General features: G+C 40.3%; 1 protein-coding gene across 6 annotated transcripts in view; it reads left to right on the top strand.

The window, feature by feature from the left end:
- hdac4 (histone deacetylase 4) overlaps window positions 1–23,649 on the top strand; it is a 106,606-nt gene that overhangs the window by 36,106 nt on the left and 46,851 nt on the right. For 4 of the 6 annotated variants that reach the window (XM_029530214.1, XM_029530210.1, XM_029530211.1 and 1 more), the window contains one exon: window positions 5,603–5,668. The exons of 1 other annotated variant lie outside the window; for it this stretch is intronic. Coding sequence is in view for 3 of the 5 variants with exons in the window: in XM_029530210.1 (XP_029386070.1) it covers window positions 5,603–5,668 (66 nt within the window). In the remaining 2 variants the exon portion in view is untranslated. Of the gene's footprint in view, window positions 1–5,602; window positions 5,669–18,410; window positions 18,645–23,649 lie in introns of those variants that run through there. One more of the 6 variants, XM_029530213.1, reaches the window with a different exon arrangement.

Raw genomic sequence — 23,649 nt, 5'->3', positions numbered from 1 at the left:
ATTTATTGAATTCTAATTCACAGACTCTTTAAATTGTGGCAATTATAATCTTTGTGTGTAATTTTTTTTCCTCTTCAGGTTCAGCTGATTGGTACAAAAGTGTAAGTTTTGAAATTCTTCAATTTGCTAATATACTGGTGTTCAGATAACTCCGTGTCCTCATGGTGTGTGATGTTCTTTGCGTGATGCACCATAAATGTACATTAAAACATGAAATGATTATATACACATGCTTTATAAATGCATGCTAGCACCTTGATCTGTAATGGGAGAAATGATGTCCAACCATGGTTAAATGTACCTAAAGTCCTCCTGATGAGATTTTGTAGTGGTTGTATTGCTGTAGATTGACTTTCTGGTGCTTACATGGCAGCAGGGAATATTTTACCACCTAAAAATTTACCAGTGATTTTGGGCAGCTCAAAGGCACATAGACACAGCTCCTTTGCAGCTAAATCCAGGGGAGTATGACCTTTTGTTATGTGCTTGAGCCATAAGGATTTTTTTAATACATGGTTTGTGACTGATCAGCATAATGTGAATAGATTATAAAAAAAAAATAGATTAGATTAAATAAATCTCCATGAGCAAACTGCCACTAAAGAGGGGTCCATACAAAATTCTATTCCACACTGCCCCCCCATCCCAATCACATGATGGATGTCTCTTTTTGAAATGAATCTTTTCATGCATTGGCTCCCAACCATGTTATCTCTTGGTTTAGGGTGGCAGTGACAGGTTGGTGTGGCTGGCACACTCTTACACTGGCTTGGAGTTTGGTTGTAGCAGAAGGGCAATTTTGATGGAGCCTCAGCAGACAGGATGGCATAGTTGGCAGAATGAACAGTGGCAGAGCTCTCACTGATATCGGGGGCTCAGAATACACCAGACTGAGTTGTAGTGGACTAGACAGGTTGGTGTGGCTGGCACAGTCTTTTGGTGACTGCTGGTCAGGTGGAGGTGGTGGACGAGCACAAGGTGACTTTGCACCTTCATGGTCTAGCAGGAGGAAAGCTGTTTGTGTGTACACATTCACCCGTTACCCTGTGTGCCTTTGTGCAAAAGTGTCTTTTTTTATGAATGCCCAAGTTCTGTGTATTTCATTTATTTATTTATATATTTTTGCATTGTTGAAGGGTTATCCTCATCACTGTACACCGGGTGTGTATTCACTGAGGCAGGCACTCCTGCTTCCTGTGAGCCTCTGAGCCAACTTGTCTTCTTGCCAGGCATCGGTAACTTGGCACTCCCCCTCTTCCTTTTCCATGTGGTGATCACGTATGTCTATCCACAAGGAAGTCTGTCGACACATCTAGGCTTTTACATATGGGATATGACACATGCAAAAAGAGCAAATCACTCTAGGCTGGGAGACATGCATGTAGTCTTTCCGAGCATGTCTGTGTTTTTTTTACAGGCCATATGTATATCTGTCCATGTCACTTGGGAATAGTCATAACCATTGCTGACAGGCATGCATATGGCACAGGTCACATAGGTCAGGACCAAACAGTCCACATGACTCAGGGCCAGCATAATGGTGCCCTCCTTTGTTACACTGCTATACACCATGTCAGATGTTCTATAATGATATAATAGTGCTACATACTGTTAATAAAATGCAAAAAAAGTGTTTTTCTAAACATTATAAAACTGATCATACAAACATTTCTTTTTCTCTACGAAAGTATCCAGAAATAGGTATTGTTATGTTTTGATTCCCAACAGAAACTAAAGGCTATTTCAAGTGCTCTTGTCTCCATTTACCACAACAGCAGAGCCAGAGCTCAGACCACAGAATGAGCTGTAAGAGGCAGTGAACCTCTCGGTCCCATCTCTCTTGAACTTTAGCTGTTGTTACTGCCGTAACTTCACATAATAGTTTCACTGTAGAGGGGACAACTATTCAATCAAACCCAGAGACAGCTGTGACGTCGTTTGAACAGGATGGATAAGTGCCCGTTTTAAAGTGGACAAGAGTGCTTTGCAGACAAATGTGCTGCTATACACACTGTGTCTACCCCAGAGTGGACTGAGTGAACAGACACCCTATCCATTATGGCTGGCCTTGGGAAGCAGCAATTCAGGAGTGAGGTGGGGAAATGAAACTCTCTCTGGTTGGTTAGAGAGACACATACTGCCATCAAAATAGTTGGCCACACAAAATCTATTGACTAACCAAACAAAACCAACTTCTTAAACTAAGTGGGAGGTGTTAGTGGGAATATTTTGTGCCACTGTAGAGAAAAAGACTAGTTGTCGCTGTCATTATGCAACACCAAACTAACAGACTGCTTCATACTTCATACAAAAAGAAGCTTGGTATCAGTCTCATCTTTCTCTGAGAAAGGAAGTAGAGAAGCTTCGCAAAACATGCATTTTTATCATTGTTAATTTATTAATATTCAATGTTGTGAAAAAAATAAAAAAACACCAGACCTGCTTGGCTACAACCCCAAACATAAATACAAATGTGTATAATGTTTGGGGGGGGTAGGGGGAGGGGGTTGGCCCCATGTATTTTGGTTGTGTTGTGGTCTGGACAGACATACATGTCTTTAGAAATAATAATGTGGTCACACATGCTATGTCTTATCAACTGAAAGTTGACAATCTGTGTCCTGTTTACACTGGTTGCTTCTACATGTCCAGTGAATGCATTTTCAGACATGTTAGTGCAAATTAAAGTATTTAACATAGTAAATAGTAATTCTGTAACAACAGCTTACATTGCGGCTGCTTGTCTATACCTATTGCTGTCAAAATAACAATATCCAGTGCTACTGCTAGACTCTGCAAATTTGTTTGTTGTGGTTTCCATGGAGATTCTCGTCATCACTGCATGTTGAAGCAGAGGAGAATTGATCCACCTTCCTCCTCTAGTATCAGAGGTCACCGTTAACCTGTTTTGCATGGCACACATTTCCTGTACAAGCATTTCTTTCCTGCGATTTACACATACAGTCTGCCTTTATATGCACCCACACACTGTTGCTCTCTGCCCCTCTCAAACATGAACATCCACATCCAAATGTACTGCATCCTGTCATGCTCCTTTGCTTTGCCTATTTTATCATGACAGAAGTCCTTGCAAAGGGTTTGGAGGACCACAAAGAGCAAAATGAGAAATAATGTGGCATCAGTGTGACAGTGCAGTAATAGATACAAAACACTCACTTACACTTTCAACTCGTTCATTGTGTGTGTTTGAATGTGCAATTGCTTGGCTTGTCTTTCGCCCATCAAGCTCTGGTGTCGTCTTTCTACCATCTGCCACTGCCACCCTACTGACTTGCACACACACATACTGTATCCAACAAACCCTCTCTTCTTCTCTTTTCTTTTCTTCTCCTCTCCTCTTTTATCTCACCCTTTCGCTCTGGTATAGTTTTAATTGTCAGTATCTACTCTTGTTAACAGCACAAAGGAAGTGGGCTTTGCCTCAAATCTGTAATTCAAGGAATACATTTGGTTTGTGTGTGTTTGTGTGCACAATATGAATATTTAATTCAGCCCCTCCCTCCATCATGTATTAATCATGGAGAAGTCTGCTTCAGTTGAAAATAGCACCTAGCAACCCAGAAAACCAAAATTCATAGTAGTTGTGGGTATGTCATGTGTTGCTGCTCATTCATGTGTGACATAGCACATGGTCTCATGGTGTCCTCTCACATTTTCCTTTCTTCCACACTGGGCTTTCTTTGCTTCCATCCTTCTCCACTGGCTAAGGGATGTGTGTGATGGCGATTTCTGTTGTTTGCATGGAACATGTACACAACTGTACTTAATTGCTTGGTTTTTCAGGTTTAGCAGTGCTACTGTCTATGTAAAGAATCTGATTTGACTTCACAAGTATTGGCTTGTCTTGCACATATTCAGAATTGAACTCTGAATGCATCCCGATGTGCGCTGACACCCACTTATTTGTTATAAGCTTGAAATATTTCATTCTAAGAGAGTCTGTCTCCTCAAAGTGGTGATAATTGCAGCATCACTGACACTAATCTTTAAGATTATACTCATGTAGGCTAAATGACTACATCTTTTCCAAGCAGCTGTTTGCAGGTGGAAGCAAAAATATTGCTGCAAGCTTATGTAGTGAGTGTACAGACTCACAAAACTAAAAGACCTCAATGTAATGGTATGAGGAGTGAGGACAGAATATTATAATACCCATGCAAATTGAAAGGTACAGTAAGCATTTGTTTTGGGACAGTGGATGACAGCACAACGACAAAGTTCTCTTATTGCAAAACAATAGGTTGTCATTTTACATGACAAAGTTGTTCACCTAACTGCTAAAGATCAAAAAAGCCTAAAACCACAAAGAATTAGATTTTTGTTTGAATGTATGCTTTAGTCTGCCATAAAAAGACAAAGATTAAGTTTATAACACTTAGAACTGGACATCAGATAACAATAACAAACAAGAACACTTTGGTCTGACTGTGTTTATTCCATGACAAAGAAAACAAGGTGAAAGCTGGAATTTTCCCTTTCACAATCACTGACTAATAAAAAGCACGATAACCAGCCAGCGTGTCGTGTATCTTATCACCTATTGCACTTATGTTAACGCCTAGTTAGCACATGCTAACTCCTAGTTCAAAGAGGGGTGATTGTGCTCCCTTTTGAGTGTCAAGAAAATAAATGCGCTCAGTTTGCCTCAGGTGTCTTTGCAGCAAACATAAGACGATTCAGTTTACTAAAGGTTATTTTATCTTCAATTGCACATGAAGTCTGGAGTCCCCGAACATGCCAGGACAATATGCGAGTATTTTAGTTTAAAACTTAAAAAACAAACTTTTATTCTAAACAGGATGGAAATACATAGCATTTTATATGTGATAAATAAATTTTCTCTAAATTTGGCTTCAAAGATGTTCATCTGAGTAAATAAGAAATAAAATCGCTTTCAACTAATAGCTCACAAAAACTTAGTCACTATAGTGTTGTTTGTGTCTATATTGACTCCACCTGTAAAATACACATCTGTGTATTAATGTTGACAATTTCCAGTTAAGATGAACCCAAAGGGACAGCATCTATATTTGTGGCTCCACTATACACAGATCATGGTGCATGGAATATGTCCCTGGCAGGTCATGATGGAGTAATGTGCTTCTCTCCAGAGAAATAAAAATACTGCTTGATGACTCTACTGAGGAGGTTATATATTCACATGTGTATATTTATTTGTCAGCAATTTTACAGAAAAAGTAAAGAATGAGTTTGCACCATAGTTGATAAAAGGATGAGGCAGCACATCAGGGAAACCTGTGAAATTAGTGTACAGATCCAATTAGATTAGAATTAAAGATCAATCCTGGATTTTGATCTCCTTGAACATGATCTGGTCATTTTTCAGCATGCCCATTTTGGCTGTCTTTGTAAATCAAAATCATATTCCTACACGTTTGCTTTGTCTGCACTTTGTTTTGTTTTTTTAAACTTTTCCCTCACACCTCAATCCTTGCCTATTTCTCTGTACCCCTCTTTCATGGGACTGTGGACACATATGGTTGTTGATTGCTTTTTATTGCAAGTATTGACACTATAAGGATAACCACACATAACTAAATGTTTCATTTTCTATTAACAGGTGGCTTGAGCAGCAATGAGCAGCCTCTGGAACTCCTTAAACCTTCTACCATTTCAAACCATTTTGGTAAGACCTGTGCGTGTGTCACCTAATTTCTTGAATGGAGAAGAGCAATGAGCAGCATGATTACAAAGTAGTTTGAGTCTCCCTACTCCTTAAAATTAACATTATTTTGGTTTGGTTTAGCTGTTTAGATATGCTTTGGCCTTTTTATTGCTCTATACTCACATGTTTGAAATAAAGCCTTCATTAATTCAAATCAGTGGACCAGTAGGCTGAATTCTATTAGGCTTAATGCTATTTCATGGGTATTGGTTTATTTGAAGGGATGCCATCCTGTAAATCTCCATGATTCACATTGTCATAGACTGAATTAACAAAACTGTGTTCAACCTGAATTCAGCCTATCCCTAACCCAGCTTACTACAAATCATTTGGTCAACATTTCTGAAAGATATTATATTTTAGAGTTAAAGTAGAAACTAAGACTTTCCATAGATGTTATTTGTACAAGATTTTGCGAGGCTTCCTGTTTTTGTCTGGTATTTATAGATCTGGTAACCTCTTAGAGCCTCTTCTCTCTCGTGGAGCTGGGGGATCAATGCAGTAATGTCTTTGGGGTTACTGATGCGTAATGCACCGCGGGTGATTACAGAACTTCAATGCTCAGTGGGGGATCATGGTTGCCTTAGCTGGCTAATGTACGACTCAGTAATGTATTTCGTCAGTGTCTGTTTATCAAGAAACTTGTCATTTACTCTTGAGTGGGTCATCATTTCTACCAGCTGACATGGCAGTTTGTTTTTAGTATATGGTAATTTATAATTCAGTGACCAACTCCTTTTTAAAACAAGCCCTGCATGTGCCAGCCCACATGTGCGCGTACGTAAAAGTGCAAGTGAAAGGAGGCATTTTGTTTGATCTTCAAACTCCTGCTGACAAGAATGTGTGATGATCTCAGCCCATCAGCATGTCATCAACCCACAAGCGGCGTGTTTGTCCCAGGTGGCAGGAGGACATGCTGATGCAGCAGTGATGTCATAGCTGTGGTTGCCAAGACCTGAAGCTGTAACCTGTTAATAGCATGTTTCTTTGCCTGCAGCACTGATATGTGTAATAGCATAAACACACAAACAGATGTAGACACTCATAACACATGCAATCATATGTAGGACTTGTAATAGGCTTGGAATCATATGGACTGTGTCTCATGGTCTTCACACTCTTTGAAGGCCAAAGGGGCTCCATACAAAATTCCTCTTGCGTAGGTAGAAGAATAGTTTACCGCCTGCCTTATAGTAGCTATGTGCATGTACATTACACACACCACAAACCCTTGTTGACAGCACATTCAACAGGCATCGTCTGACTCCTTTGTTACTTTGCTTTTGTCCTTGGTAAATGCACGAAACACCTGCATCTCTAGTAGAGACAGGAATTAACTTGATGATATTAACATTTAGAGGTTTTTTAGTCAGCTCCCCAAAGTCAGCTCCTCTAACCCCCCCAACTGAGAGAAGTGGAATTGAAACTTAACTATAATATGATAAAGCGTGTACAAGTGCAAAAACAAATAAATAAATATATATGTATGTATGTATGTATGTATATATATATATATAGTCTAAAGCACATGTTTATATCGAATCCTGTGGGCTAATGGCCGACCTAGCACGTCTCACACTTTTACAGGTATCACTGTAAAATTAGCAGGTGTTCATTCTCACACAGTCAGTGCCCTTCAATTGAACTGCTGAATCAAAGTCAGTTTGGTAGGGTCCTAATAATAACTAAATGTCTAAATACCTGCCAAAAAAAGGACTACAGCATTTTATTGGAATAAGTACAGTACAATATTCTTTTAACACATTCTTTTGACGTGTTAGAATTAATTAACTGGGTGCCAATAGCAACAGTAACACTTCCTGTACGTGTATGTGTCCTATGTTGTGAAGTCTTCTTCGATACCGCGCATCATTAGATGACAGCAGCATTGGTGACCTTCACGCTCTCTCTCTCTGTTTCCTTGCTCTTTAGGTCTATATTTCTGCCTTTTTTTCTGATTAAAAAGTAAAACTAAGAATGAGCGTCATAGTAGTGGACTGAACCAGCAGCAATTTCAAATTGAGGGAGAGAGGTGTAGGAGAATGATCAGATCAGGGAGTCTGAGTGATAGAGACAGATTTGGGTGCATATTAATCAGGATGACTGCACAGGAGGAGGTACTGTTAGAGGAGCAGAAGACAGCACCTCTCACAGTCACTTCCACACTTAGAGGAGAATGTGGGTTTGAGCATCTGTTTGTATCGATGAGTTCACATGTGACTTAAAGAGAGAGAGTTAAAATTGCAGCTCTGACAAACATGTTTTAATGGGTGTGTGTCTGTAAAAACTTTGGTTAGAAAACATCATTGTGAGGACATTTTGGCTGCTCCTCACAACTTTAAAAGCCTTTTTGAGGCTTGAGTTTATTTGTAATGGTTAAGGTCAGAGCATGGGTTAAAGAATGCATTATGTCAATGAGTGTGTGTGTGTGTGTTTTTTTTGTTTGTTTTTGTGTGTGTGTGTGTGTGTGTGTGTGTGTATGTCTGTCTATTCATCCCGTCGTAGAGGCTAAACTCGGCTCTCTCTCCCCAAGCCAAAACAGCTTTCTCCCACTCTGCACAAATTAGCAGCAGCCCACGCTCCACTAACACATAACTGTCAGAGCACAGACGCTGAAGGGAGTGAGGAGGAGGGAGGGGAAGGTGAGAGAAGTGATGAAGGAGGTGGAGGAAGAGGAGGAGAGAGGAAGACAAACTGGAAGAAGAGGAGGATGGGAAAATAGAGTATTGCAGAAGAAGGAGAAGAAATGACAGATAATGTAGACTAGAAGCAGTTTTTTCAGCTTCACAGAAGGGCTTTGTTACAGCTCCTTTAATCAGAGCCTGGTGTGCACTGTCGCAATCAGCAGAAAACCTGACAGTCGACTTCTTCTCTTTTTTTGTTACATTTTTTAGTCTTAATTCTTTGTGCACATGTCCACTTTCTGTCTGCACAGCACTGATAGTAAGGCTTATCAGGAGGAGAAGCAAGCATGTTGAGAGAGAGAGCGAACAAGGAGCAGTTGACACAGGAAGTGGCAGACCTGTTGGCCAGATCCTGTCCCCTGACTGAACAGCTTATCCTTATTTATTCTTGTCAATTACTTTTCAGCACTTCAGAACCTGAGAGTGGGAAAAGTAGGTAGATGTAATGCGATGAATGGAGGTAGGTGGGTGGGGTGGGAGGAGAGCAGCAATTTGAGCAGAAGAGGGCCCGGGTAAGTAGAAGAAGAGGGATAAGGAAAGGCACATTATGCAAATATTAGCCGGCTCATTACCATTTCAAAACTCTGGAAAGGAAATCATACAAAGTGGAAAGAAACATATTTTTGGCCACATTCTCTCTCTTGATATCAGCATCTGCATTTCTGTAGTTTCCTCTCTATCTCTCGAACATATTACAACCCTCTCTTCCTCTTTCCCTCAACTACTCCAACTCATTCTCAGTGTGTGATTTCTAAATCTGTGCTCACTTGGCCTCTGATTTTACATGTTCATGCATCTAGAGCTCCACTCTACACTCAGCGGCCACTTTATAAGGTATGTCTCTGTGCTCTTCAGTAGCACACACCTGAATTTGTTGTGGTGTGGATAAAAGAAAGGCAATGGCCTTAGTGATCTTCATCATCAGAGTTGTCACCTGCACAAACATGCATTGCATCTCCTGTTACCTCTACAGGGCTAAGATGTGTTGAGAGGCCACAGAAGTGCACTGAGGTCATGCTAACTGAACCACTTCATAATGTGTGTTTTGTGATATGGTGTGGTGTCATGCTGGAAGCAGGTATTTAAAGACTGGTGGACTGTAGCCATAAGAAGAAAGACATGGACCAACCCTAGATCCTAAAATATATGTTTGCATACTGCAGATCTTCCAGATGATTTGAGCTGAATTGGCATATTGATATTAAGATTTTGGTCTTAGCTAAGTGGTAAGAAAATTAAAAGTGACTGAAAACATACGATCACATATATTTATTTCATTTATATTTAACCAAAACCTCTAAAAGTGTCTGATCTAATGCCAAATGCAGCGTGTGACCCCAATTACATCCATCTACCCTACTGGCTGCATGTTGTGGCAGAAATTGAGACGTGTGCCCACCACAGCCTAATTTTCTTGTTCATGACATAACAATATACTGCTGCTGCTGCTGCCCATTCACATCAAGGTTGTGCCCTTGAATGCTTTTCTGCATGCCGCTGTTGTAACACTTGGTTATTTATGCTACAATCACCTTCCTGTCAGCATCCGGCGTCCTCCTCTGACCTCTCTCATGAACAAGATGTGTTAAGCCACAGAACTGCTCCATGTTGACATCAACTGTCATCATTACAGAGTGAATGCAGATCTGTGTTTTTTGAGATACCTGAACCGTTCTGTTTGGCATCAACAGTTGCACTGTCAACTTTCTGTCACTTTAAGCAGATTTATTTCCCAGTTTAATTGTTGTATATTGCTGCCAAGATTAGATATTGGCATTACTAAGCATGTGTACAGGAGTACCAATGTCATCTCAGAGTCATAGTCATAGTCAATTGAACCTTTTCAGTCCCTCTCATAACCTTAGCTTACCATTCTGACAGTTTTCATTTTCATAATTTCTTCTGAGCTTCAGATTTATACAGGAAGGGGTGACTATTATGATTTAATGATATCACAATTATTTCTAAGAGCTTTATCTTGAATTTCTGGAAAAAGCAGATTTATATCATCATCTGTTTTTCCTCCCTGATTTCAATCATCTTCTTCTTCTTCTTCTTTTTGGCTAGGGCAGTGCTTATTTGTAGATGAGATGCAACACAGAGCAAGTGAGAAAGGAGCTTGAAGGGGCACAGGATTAATGCTGAGAAACCAGACATAGAGAGAGAGGTGGGTTCCAGATGACACCCTGTCTGCAGGTCATGATGACTGTGCGAAGCCACTTGTCTTCCAGCCAGACCCCTGCTAATCCATCCTTATACTCTGAAATGCGGACTCTTTAACTTTTTTGTGCATATGACTGAGCCCTTGACCACAATCCTGACATTGTCAACATGTATGCTTGTGTTTAAGTGAAACAAGCCAGTTCCTACTAAAACATTTCATTCATTTTTATTTCCTTGTAACGGTTCTATTTTTACCTGCTTGACATAATCCCACATCCTCTTTTGTTTTGTTGCAGTTGATGCTTACAATGTCATGGGAAGAGAAGAAGTAAATATAGTGGGTCAAAGTTTTAATCATAAATTCAGTGAAAAGCTGATATTTTCCTGCAATAATGGCACTGATTGATCAGTGATTGGTCCTATGCACTTAATATGTATGCATTTGGCAGCAAATAATTGATTACATGTCAGAATGATCCCAACTGCACCCCTCTGTCATTATGGTTCTAATTCAGGAGTCAAAAGATTGTAACCTTGTATTGAGTTTTTGTCTTACAGCCCAACAAGTGAGCCAGGACCTATTTGAATTACCTTTTTTGTCTTCACATGCTCACCAGGGAGCCCACACATCCCTCAGGCCCCAGTGCCAGCTCCCCAGATGGGCCCCCCCTAAAGCCCCCTACCACCCACGTGCACTCTATGACCTGGCATGGATTCCTCAGCTTTTTGCCAGTTTGGTGTAGGCTTGAGTCAGTGGGCAGCTGCCTCTTTTCTGCTCAGCTGTCATCGCTCTCATGTACACACACACACACACACACACACAACCTGACAACGATCGCCTAAGGGAGTTTCCTAATGTTCCTCTTGAACTCCCGATGAACTGAAATATAATCTCCTTCTCTGTTGTTCTTTTTGTCTCCTTCATTTGTCATATTGTTTTTTAAATTTGTTGTGAAGCTAAAAGTGAGACATCTTCACAAACTACATGTACGGAGGCAAAAAGTTCAAGTCAACATGCTAAAACTAACCTGAAGATATCAGAGAGCAAAGGGGAAATTCAGTTAGATCCTGAGAAAAATTGATGTTACAAAGGGAAGACAGTGTACTAGTACCTATTTATATCCACAGACATAGCCTGAGGTTGTGGCCTTCAAGTCAACCCGGTTAAAGAGAGACGCTCACACACACACGCTTCACATTCATGTCCCAGAAAGTATGGCGTAGTGCTCAGAGCCAGACTTGTTTTTGTCTTCCAGCAGAGCAGGCAATGCCTTAACCCACTTTATCTGCATCAGTGCCATTACCCTGTCAGCTATAGCAGGTGGACTGCGTGTATGTGCGTGCGTGTGAGTGAGTGAGAGAGAATTTGTGTTTATGTGGACGCTGTAGAGGGAAAAAGATTTTACCATTTTACCATGTCATGAATATTGCATACGACCTGGTGTGTTTTGCAGTGTTGTCTAGCTGAGCTTTGGAAGATGTCTGGAGTGTGAGGCTGTGTTACTGTGTGAATAAACACAAACTCCTTGAAGGTATTTTTTCTTGGATTCTCAAACAGTCCAGGATGAAAGAAAAAATAAAGTAGAAAAGTTAGCAGTGATCAGCCAGTGCTGGTAATAATCATCCTATCAGTTGTCATGTTTATAATATTTCAAAAACCTCATTAAACTCTTTGAATGTGCAGTATTGGTCATATCAAAAACTGGCACAGCAAAATCAATATTCGTGTATAACCTTTATATAATATTTGACACTGGAAGCTACTTATCCTGAATGGGAAGTTAAAACAGTTAATTCAGATTTGGACGGTAATCTGACTCAAAGGGCAACACCATCAGAGCACTCTGAAATTAGTAGGTGACAAAAAACTGTGCTCGGCTCCAGTTCAGATCTACTTGACCTCCAGGAGCAAATACAACGACCACTCCTGCTGAAAGTAATTGATTTTGGTTATTTTCTGTTGGAAGTGCTGGGATGAATTATTTCTGCCATATGTTAGTTAGTTAGTTCAATCGTCTATTTTCAGTGTTATACAGTAGACTGGTGACCTATCCAGCATGTACACTGTCCCCACCAGATGTCAGTGGGGTCTGCTTCAATCTCCCCAGGACCCTGAATGGATACACTATATATAGACAATAGATGGACAGATATATTCTGTGAATCTCAGTGAACATTTGCAACTTCTTGCCAAAGCCAAGTGTGAGGACAGATGAAGACTAAAATCTGCTGCTGCAACAGATATCAGTTTGCTTGATTTTGACTTGCATCTGTGCTTTCTATTACCTTCCCCTTTTGAAATTTTACAGTGGACATCTCACCAGTTAATATGTTAGTGTCTGCAACACCAGCAGTGGATGACCTCTCGTAGAAATAGTAGTTCACTGAAAATTTTTTTTGCTGTTATACTCACTGATAACTAGTATTATTCTCCTTAGAGCCATTAGACTCTGTAGTGTCTGTAATTCTTGCAGTAAGGTATCGAAGATGAGATCTAACGGTTTGATGGGATTGTGTGCAGGAGGTAAACATCTGGATATTTAATTTGCCGTTTGACTTCCTGTGAAACTCTTGTTAATGTTGCTGTACATTGTGTAAAGGCTTTTAAAAGCACCAGCAGGATTGTATGGATCTAGAATTCCTCTGGAACCTATCTATTATGAATGACCACTTCAGGGTTCAGACCTTTTCTGCACTCTCGCAGGGGTTTGCTAACCCCTGGCTGATAACACCACAATGACCCGAGCTTAGTCTTCCTCAGTCCGGGAAGAGGAGTTCATTACAGCCATACCCGCGGCCTAATTGCTACAGCATGGCCATCAGCGATAAACTGTATTTTACCACTTAAAAAAATATATATAATAATAAATAAATAAATGTTATATTCTATTCTAATTTTATATTATATATATATATATATATATATATATATATAGACCTATATATAGGTTTGTCATTTGTTGTCATGTGTGGCAGTTTTCTTTGTGGGGGTAGAGAGTTAGGTAGTTGCATAACTGAGAAAATGAGTTTGAGTAGAATTTTATCTCTTCAATTACAAAGGAGAAATAAATAAAGTCTCCAGGAGTACATACTTAGTGTCATCAAACACAGAATGTCCCCAGATTTTCCCACAGTGAAAATCATTACCCCACCTTCTCTGGCCACAGTGTACTCCTGGATACATCTGTCTTATTGGTGCAACTCTCTATTTTTAACTATGTTCTAATTATTATCAATGTCTGTTTTTATCACTGACGAGGCATGTATTAGACAGGCTTCAGTAACGTGCACACTCTCCATGAAGAGATTGGGTTTTAGTTTACAGGGGCATTCCTGTGACCCATTTCATTTTAAGTGCATAGGGAGGTGAGCTGACATCTCTCATAAGTTCAGTTTAACATCACCAATGGCTAATGGCTTGCTGTCTGCTGCAAGCTTGGTGCAGACTTGGAAGGCATTACCACTGAGACGGAAAGAGAGGGCCTAAAATATGAATGAACAGAGCTCCCCATTGCAGCCTCGAGCTCAAAGCATCGCTCTTTCTTACCTTACAGTGTCTGGGTTTTAAGAGGGTAATTTGAAGCCTATAGGAGTTCATTCTTCTTGTGGATTTTTTTTTTTTTTTTTTTTGTAGCGCTTGTTGCCTCCTCACCTGGATCACATTGGCAGCCTCAAGTAAACTTGATTTTAGAATTGTGTGAACTCGTATTACTCTCAGAGAGACTATAATTCAAGGGGTTATAGCTGCAACATTACTTGCTCACTTAATGCTTTATATGTAAACATTTAATGCCATGTTTATATATAAATATGGCAAAAAACACACTGTAGACACACCCTGGCATCACAAACAACCACAAACATAAGAACTCACAATTCCTCCCAACACTTCCCCTTTTGAAATATGTCTGGAACTACTTCAGTCAAATTATACTACATTGCCTTTGAACATAAACGTTTACGTGTATTTAAATTGGTGCAAATATAGATGTTTCAGAGTTCTGTCTTTTTATCCATACAGTAATGATGGGATCCCTCTCTAACCTATAGTTTTTGTTGTTATTTGTATCTGCTTTTTATGTATTTAAAGCATTTGGGTTCAAATTCTGTTCCTGTGCTTTGCTCTAAAGCCTTTAAAATATATATTTTTTAAATAACCATGCAGGGGGTGAAAGGGTGAGATATTAGCACCAAATAATACCAATAATTACATCAGAATTCAAGTTTACAATGCTGTACAAAATATTCAAATCATATGGTTGCATCAAATTAGTGAGCTTGTAGATTGTTTTGAATAGAAGTTATAGATTTTTTTGAGTAATTGTAATACTGCTATTTGAGTTTCCCAGAAATACTTATCAATGGGAGTGGAAGCAAAAAGTATATCTGAGGGAGGGTTTAAGTGATAGTGTGTATTATAAATAATCTGAGGCAATAATAAACGCCACTGTATCTCACATATTTGAAGTTGGGACTGGGGTTCTCTGGGGAGATGGATGAAAAAAGCAACCCTCCTCCCACCATCCCTCTGTCACTGTGGAGAGGAGGGAGAAGACAAGAGCACAAGAAGATGCAAAAATAAGAGTTGCCATTTTTTTTCCCTCCCCTCTCGAGCACGAACCAGCTTGTGGTTATGGTTTGCATGCATGCCTGTGTGTGTGTGCGTGCACGTGTGTACATTATGAGGCGGACGCCATCCATTATTTATTCATCAGTCCTGTCTGCCTCGTTGCCATACTGTGTACTTCAGCATGCCTCGCAATCATTATGCCACATGCATTATTTAAGGCACACGCGCACACTGACTCTGATGCAGATAGCTACACGAGCTATTTATCTCGGATATGCTCACTTATCGCCTCGTCTGATTTTCTCACAGGCCGTTAATAATGTAACTGCAAGGCCCTCTTTCACGTAGACATTCATCCTCATCTTTAGGTCACACACCTCCCTGTACTCAAGATTTCATTCACATGCTGCCACTCATACCTGTTGTTTTTAACCTGATGAGTATTTTACCCAACTCTAACTTCTAAATTCTTAGTGTTACATGGACTTTGTGAATGTGGTCCACTGCTGAAAAACTGTGGAAACATTTTTAAACAACAGCAAAACTGTTGTATTTCTTAATATTTTATTCATTATTTCATCCAAACTTTTGTCTTGTTTCAGATGTTTGACATTTCTGTGGATACTTATATGGGCTCCTTTGCTTCTAAGGTTTGGTTGCTTATATAATCCCTCAAAAGATGTCTCCAACCGTACAATGGCAGAAATGGTCTTCAACAGTTCTTTTTTTCAGGCCCTATTGAAGCATGTGTCAAAGTAGTCCATATGTGTCGTTCATTTTTGTTTGACAAGCTTCTGGCTCCCTGCTGCTGATCTTTGACCATGTTAGTTTCTAACTAACCTAATGTCCATGCATTGATTTTCACTGCAAGGTTAACTATGTGCCTCTTCGCTCAGTTTCACTTTGCCACTTCGAATGTGATGGTGATTTTGCCAGTTCTAAAAATGAAAAGGTGATTGTATGCGTGCGTGTGTACCATTATGGTTTTGGTTCAGCAGCATTAACTGTTATCGGTGTCATGGCTGCATGAAACCTAGCTAAGCCTTTGACGTCAACACCATACAACAAGCTGATAACAGACTTTTATCACAGCCAGGTGTGTGGGTGTGTTGTCTGATCAAACAAAACTTAGCTTTCTGGATTCAATGCTGAACTTCAGAAATAGCTCCTGCAAACACACCATACAGACCAGCCTGCGCGCACTCAGACACACACACACACACAAAATTAAATTCTGAGTCCTGAAGCAGTCTGAGTAAAACAGAAAAACATGTGAACAACAGAGTACTTATATTGACTCTGGTAAGAATTCAAGAGACATTTGGCAACATTGCCATTTTTTTTTTTGTGTGCCATGTAATAGTTAATCATACATAATGAATAACAGCAGAGAGGATCAATAGAAAGGTAATTAAAGTGCTTCATAGTGACCAAAATATTACTCAAGTCTGATTAAAAGTGAAACTGAAACTAAATAATTAAATACAGTATTATTATATAGTCTGTTTTCTCAGCTTACATATCTCAGGTCATGCACCATTGTGCTCACACTTTTTTTTTTTTTTTGGCTGATTAGACTATATGAGTGTATGTGGCTGCACAACCAGTCATCAGGAACTCATCAGACTATGGTGTGGCTACAGCCATCTTTACCCTGAAAAGAACTCCAGTTATTTACATGAAGTACAAACACCTGTGCGCGTGTGTGTGTGTGTGCCCAGTCATTCTGTGTAAAATATTTAGATAAAATTTACTATGCCTAAATAAATATTAATGCAGAAAGTGACTCCTTATTATTGAGCAACTGCATATGAAGGTAGTTGGATGTAGAACATTCACTTTAATGTGCTCTGAATAATTTTAGGCTATTGGCCAATGTAAATGTGGCATTTATGTCTCCACTATTGGTCACATGTCTGTGTTTCTTCCATTCCTTCCACTCTTCTTGTGATGGCGTAGCCTCTCAGGAGTCTGTTCAATATAATTTACAAGCCACAGTTTGATTAGGTAGGAACTCACGAGTCATTGATTATTAGGATCAGTGCAGGGCCATTTCTCATTGCTCCATATATAGTAAAATTTGTACAAGAGAACTTCTTTTTCCCGTTGAAATCAAATAAGTGCTGACAGTTGCTGCTCTCAGGCATCACTCAACATTTGCATGAAGTTTAGACCTTTGCAATTGCACAACACCAGCAGGTTCAGTTGATAAAAGGACACACCTTTTCTTCTTCTCCCGTTGAGTCAGTAAGATTGAAAAGGATTAAAATATCAATCCCTTTTTGCAAATGGATACAAGCCTGCAGTTCTGTCATTTTTATAGAATTAGACTCTCACCAAGTGAATTACTGTTCATTCTCCTGTCAGTTCCACCCTGCCTGATTCCTGCCTGTTGTTTTTATTGGCTTGGCATCATGCTGCCCCTTTATATAACAGTAAGACATATGTCACAACCCAGACTTATTTGTGGATGCTGATACCAGTCAATAGCCCAGTCCTCCCGCTGCCCTCTTGGCTCCTTATTATTATTCAATTCATACCTAGTCATTCTTCAACCAATCATTTATGTGCCAGTGTCTCAGCTCTATATATTCTTTGTGTTTTATTTATAATGACATTTTCTTTATATATTCCCTACATAGATGTGTGGTAGATAATTGGTGGATGGCGAGATGTTTTTGTATGTTTGTGTGAGAGAGAGACTTTACCTCTTTCGATATCCCTCTGAAGAGGTTTCTAAGTTGTTGTGTTTCTAACCTTCTTACCTCCAGTAATTGACCATGACCCAAAAATAAAACCAAGCCAATCCATGCCTACAAGCAGCACCTACTGCAGTGGATGTGTTTAATTTGTGTTTGGAGTGGTTGCACACTGTTGTAGTCACAAGGCCAAGCAGCACCCATTATGATAAAGTCAGCTTCGTTTATGTCTGCTAGTGTGTAGGAGGGTTTCACATTAAAAAAAAGGAGCCTGAAGAATGTGTGTGCAACAAGTAACATCCATGAAGACACAAAAGCAGTTACAACAATAAGCTCTGTTCAGGCCAAACAACACAGTGTTTGTTTAGTCAAATGACAACTGAGTCACAATCTCTGTGACTTAAAGGGAGGAAGAGAGAGACAGACTCCAACAAAATGTTAAACATGCCTGAGACTGCCCTCTGATGTCACTATGAGAGAGAGAGAGAGAGAGAGAGAGAGAGAGAACGAAAGTGGGAGAGAGTGGGAGTGGGAGGGGACCAGAGGAACAGAGGGAGGGAAAGACAGTGGCAGCCGGAGCACAGAGCTCAGCACGTCAGTGAGGGAAACATAGAGACGGAGGGAGAGAGAGATCTGTTCTCACTAACAAAACCAGCTTGGTCTGCTGTGTTTTTTGCGCTACAGATGACTTTCCAGCTCTGTTCAGAGTCACACTTTTGGCTGCAGTCTCACACTTTTTCTCCCTTTTGCTGAGCTATTACACACTACATGCAAACACACACTGCACACACAACAACCGGACAGCACGAAACAACTGATGGGTAAGAGCTCTTCTTGTTATGCAGATTGTTGTTTGGATAGTTCACGCGGATGCTTTTTACTTCATCTTTACTGAGCTGGTTTGTAATTTGTGTCTTTGGTTGTGTAAAAGAAAGTGTGTTTAGTCCACGTGTGCATTGATAGAATTTACATTGCTATGTTGTGTTAAGATGGGGTGTGTGTGTGTGTGTGATGCCTGAGCACACGTTTACATGAACTCGTTTACCATATGGATTTCTTTCTGTGTGCGTGTAAGGGGGTGTGTGTGTCTTGTCTGTTCATTGGCTTTGTGGGTGTGCAGCTCTCAGTAGTGACAGTGTTTATTGAATGGAACTGATGTATGGAGACACTCGCTCAGGGCAGCCTTTAACTGAATGGAGCAGATGGCAGTGTTATATCCGTCCCTCCTTACAGCTTATTGTGTACATTCGTGCATCTCCCTTGCTTTGTGTATCCACAAGTAATGTCGAAAAGTTTCTGTGTTGAATTCAATGTAATCATGAAGGTTTTCATTAATTGTTCAACAGAAAAAAGTTCTGAAATGTGAGTAATTCATACACTTGTGCAGGAGATTCTCCACCACATTCTTTTTTCTGCTCTCTTGAATAATAAGAATTTCATTTGTGTTTTGGTCAGTGGCCAGTGGCAATTAAGTGTAACTGTGGGCCTTCTTATCTTAATTTAGTGTGTGTTGCTACGGGAGTTTGATTTAACTCTAACTGCTAAGCTTTGAACTCACAGAACAACTTCAGGAGTGTATCTGTGTTTACCCTACTGAAAACACATCACCATGCAATAATTGTCAACATTAATTTGATTAAGGACTTTTGATAGCTTCATCCCAGCATAGTTGCTGACTAACTGTCCGCAGAGAAACAGAAGTGAGAGTTGAGGAGAGCAAAGAGGTGATGACACAAAGCACAACAAACTGCCACACTCCGCTCTCATCAGCAGACACACATACACACCCATCTGAGCTGAGTGCACATGCAGGCCATTTGTTGAATTAGTTGCTTGCCATCATTGGCTCTCCCTCCATCTCTGGCCCCTCCCCTCCTGCCCTGTCCAACCAACTGCTGGTCACCATCCCACCAGTCACCAAGGCGTTTGCCTCCCCTCCTGTGAGAGCACCTGTGTGTGTCTGTGTGTGTGTGTGGTTCACAGCTGAGAAACATTATGTCAGCAATTACTGTTCATTCTTAATCTGCAATCCTTAATGCTGCTGTCACTTGTGTGTCTTTGTGTAGCTCTGTTTTTTTTTTTTTTTTTTGTTACATTCATTCTGGTTGATATTTTCTGGCCGTGTTTGATTTGTAAATGAATGCGTGCACTCCATTCCTCCTGAGCAGTGATTAAACATGCATGGGGTTTTGTCTGAGTGCACGGAGGCCTGGTGGGGCAAGGAGCTCCCTTGGGGAATCCTACTCTATAAATAACTCTCCCCGTGTGATCTGTGTTATTTACCCGATCATGTGGGTAAGGAGGAGAGGAGGTGGGGAAAGGGGCGCTCACAGATAGAGACATAATAGAGGGAATGATGGATGAAAAGGCCAAGAGAAGAGAAGAGGAGAGACGTTTACCAGCCATGTTTTGTTTGAGTTGGTCATCATCTCTGCCTGCAGTAGGGGAACCTCACAACTCTGTGAGATATTCACAAAGTAAACACAATTTCCCCTCTGGAAATCAGCAGTTTATCTCGCTTCCGTCCTTCAATCCTTTTATGGTCCTTCAGTTGCTGAAGACACACTTAAAATCTACCGTATACTGTGTATTGTGTGTAGAATAATTTATTTATTTATTTTACAAATTTTAGACGGCGTTATCAACAGATGATGATTGCTGAAGAATACTTGACCCTCCTTGTCTCTTCACATATTGTATGTATATGAATTTGGAATACCATTTGTACAGTTTTGCTCTGCCAGTGTTAATATGTATGCTGCCGGGCTTGGCCATGCCTTTAGCAGGAATGTTTGCATTATCATGCCCAGTGCTGTCAGGGTGAGTCAGCCAGAGCAACCACCTCCCCTCCCTTTTGTGAATAGTCATGACAATATGGTGTTGAGCCAAAGTGCCATCCTTGTAAGCCGGGCTAATTGCTTCACAGGTGTCTGCACGCTGTTGGGCACTGCAAGTTACCCTGTTGGCCTGACGCCATTCACAAAGATTTGTTTGCTGTAAACAAACTTCTGAGCATCGTTATTCAAGCTCCTGTACAAGTCGTGGTATAATGCGGCATGGTATGTTAGCTTGACTGGCGACTGTCAGTCAGATATGAAACAGATGACTGACAAATGATTATAATTTCACAACTGATATGCTTGGATGTATTAAAGTTACAGCCTTGTGCAGGTTAAAAACAATACCTGTTCAATAATTAGTTAATCACAACAGCCATTTTTGATCATTTCATGACATATATCAAATCTGAAACAACTGCTTGAGTCTTTGCTCTTTTCTCATACAAAGGCACATGAACTTAACCAAAAAGAAAAAAACTTCAGAAGTTAGTTTACTTAGTTACACTACAATATACAAGAAGCCCATGTAGTTCAGGTATAGACTGCTGTTCACATACACATAGGAAATATTTCAAGGTAAGGCTGTATGATAAGAAAAAAACCCTCACTGGGGCTGTTTTGCAATATTATAGTTAATGTTTTCATACCTTTTATTGTTGGCTTTGCATTTCTAAAGAAAAAAAGTGACAATGTAATTTTCGTTTTGTCTTGTACCGAACAAGCATGTACCTTCTTTGAGTTTGATTCCGTGGCATATCTGTTGTACCACAATGCTTAATTTTAATTCTATCATATGAGAAAGGTTTCCGCTCTATTTTAGTATTACTCTTGCCTGCATTGCTATTTCCATAATATTTTTGATCTATTACTCAGCTCTATTAACTCTACAGGGTTACAGTGTAAGGCGTCCACTGTTTAGTTTTGTTTTGAGTCGCTAACATCACAATCTGAAGCCAGCTATAGATCTCAGAGCTATCTTAATGGGCCAGTGTGCTAACCTCCAAGTAGACAGGCTGAGCAGTGATTAAACCACCTCCATCTTTCTGTCTCTGTGCTCCTTCCGTCACTTGTAGCCCCTCAGCTCGAGATGGCCATTCACTTTTGGGGTGTCAGTTTTCAGCCATGATAATAGATTAAGACACTCAGACATTCAAGATTTGAATTTACTTTCTGCTTGCCCAAGTAGGAGCTAGGTCTGGAGGTTTGGTGTAATTTGTTCTGCCTTTTATCACAGACACAAGTACAAACAGTATAGATAGAGAGAGCGAGAGATACATAAATAGCTACATAATTTATATATTGTCCGGTGTCCAGCAGCACATAAGTAGTAAAACAGTCAATAAATACTAATGACATCAGCCCACTTCACTTGTTTTGCTAGCTTTAGTTGGCAGAAATAATCCCAACTTATTTACACAACTTACAATACACATACAAAGTCACAACTTCTCTATCTTCTTATCAGCCAGCTCGCTGATTTGTGCTGTGAAAATATCTGTTGTTTACAAGCCACTTTAGGAGACGCAAAGTTTTAGGTTTTGAAAGAAGTCCATGAATAATGTTATAATGAATCTGTACTCATGAAGTCCTGTAGGATTTTTTTACATTTGCCATTCATTTTCGATGGTTAAGACTTTGTTGCTTTATATGAATGTGTGGAAGCTGAATGTGTAAAATCTGTTAATTTGTGGCTTTTGTGCAGGAACACAAACGGCCTTTGTGAAGTTGCTGTGGAGAAAGGCATTTGGAGGGGCATACATAAATATTGTGGTGTTGACAGCAAGTGGTGAGCTAACTTCAGGGGCCTGCCAGAGCCCCATTAGGAGAGGACAGGAAAGGCAGGGCTTTGTGTCCGGAGCTCACCAGTGTAAGCCCATGTGGGAAAATATACAGTAGAAAAGGCGTTAATTAAGGTGATGTTCCATGCATGTTCGGCACTGTGGTACTAGAAAGACCAGCACCAGAATCTCTTTTAAAGATCCCCAGTGTGCAGAGTGACACTCTATTTGAAGTGCACTGACCTGATTGATGGCTCAACAAAAGCTTTTGTTTATTTGACCTTGATGTTTGTTGCCTATTAAATCTGTTTGTAAACATTTGGTAGGCATGTGTGTGTATGTATGTGTGCACAGTGACTGTGCGATGTGGAAAGTTTACCATGGTTCACTGGAGGAGGCTTTGTTTATGTTGCACGGATGATTGGCACAGACTTTGTGCATTGAGAATGATAAACAGTGGCACCTTCTAATGCAGCCCTCCTCTTATTGGCTCGCTGAGAAAGTGACAGAGGGCTATCTATCATGTAACATGCACATATGCATGCAGCCTTACTCATGTCCTCTTGTCACCTAAAGGAGGGACAATGTAATTAAATACATAGTATATTATACAAATTTATTGAGAAGTGAGCGATCAGTTAAAAATCAACACATTACATCAACTGTTTAAGCTAAAACCTTCAAACAAAGAAAAGAACAAATCAGACAAAAAGCGCCTGATTTTAATGTCCAGCTGCCATACAAGCCTTTACAAGCATAGGGAAACAATTAAACACACATAGGCACATGCACCAGTGAAGCACCAGTGAAGCACCAGCATGTCTGGCCCAGGGTGGCCACACCCTTTCTTTTCTCCCTGCTGTCCCGTTGGGTGGTGTCAAGTTTCCTCCCGCACTGAAAACCTGCCCAGTACCGAAGATGTCATTGGCTATCTCAGCAAGTAACTGCAACTTCATCGCCACCTCATTGGTCACTGGGGGACACCAAGACATCCATGATATGGAGATGCTCTCCACTCCGATTCAGGGTATTGATAACTGGCAGAGGGCATGGCACGACAGTGTGGCAGTTCTCCACAGAGCAGATATTGATGGGATGAGACTGAATGTTGCACAGGAGGATTTCATGCCGAGTTTAGATGTGAAGCGTAAATCAAGAATTTACTTGGTTGCACGAGTTTAACAATTTAGTCGTGCAGAACCCTGTTT

Source organism: Echeneis naucrates, chromosome 21 (genome assembly GCF_900963305.1).
Source record: "Echeneis naucrates chromosome 21, fEcheNa1.1, whole genome shotgun sequence".
Taxonomy (NCBI): domain Eukaryota; kingdom Metazoa; phylum Chordata; class Actinopteri; order Carangiformes; family Echeneidae; genus Echeneis; species Echeneis naucrates.
Note: the sequence above shows the minus strand (reverse complement) of the source record. Positions and strands in the feature narration are given on the sequence as shown.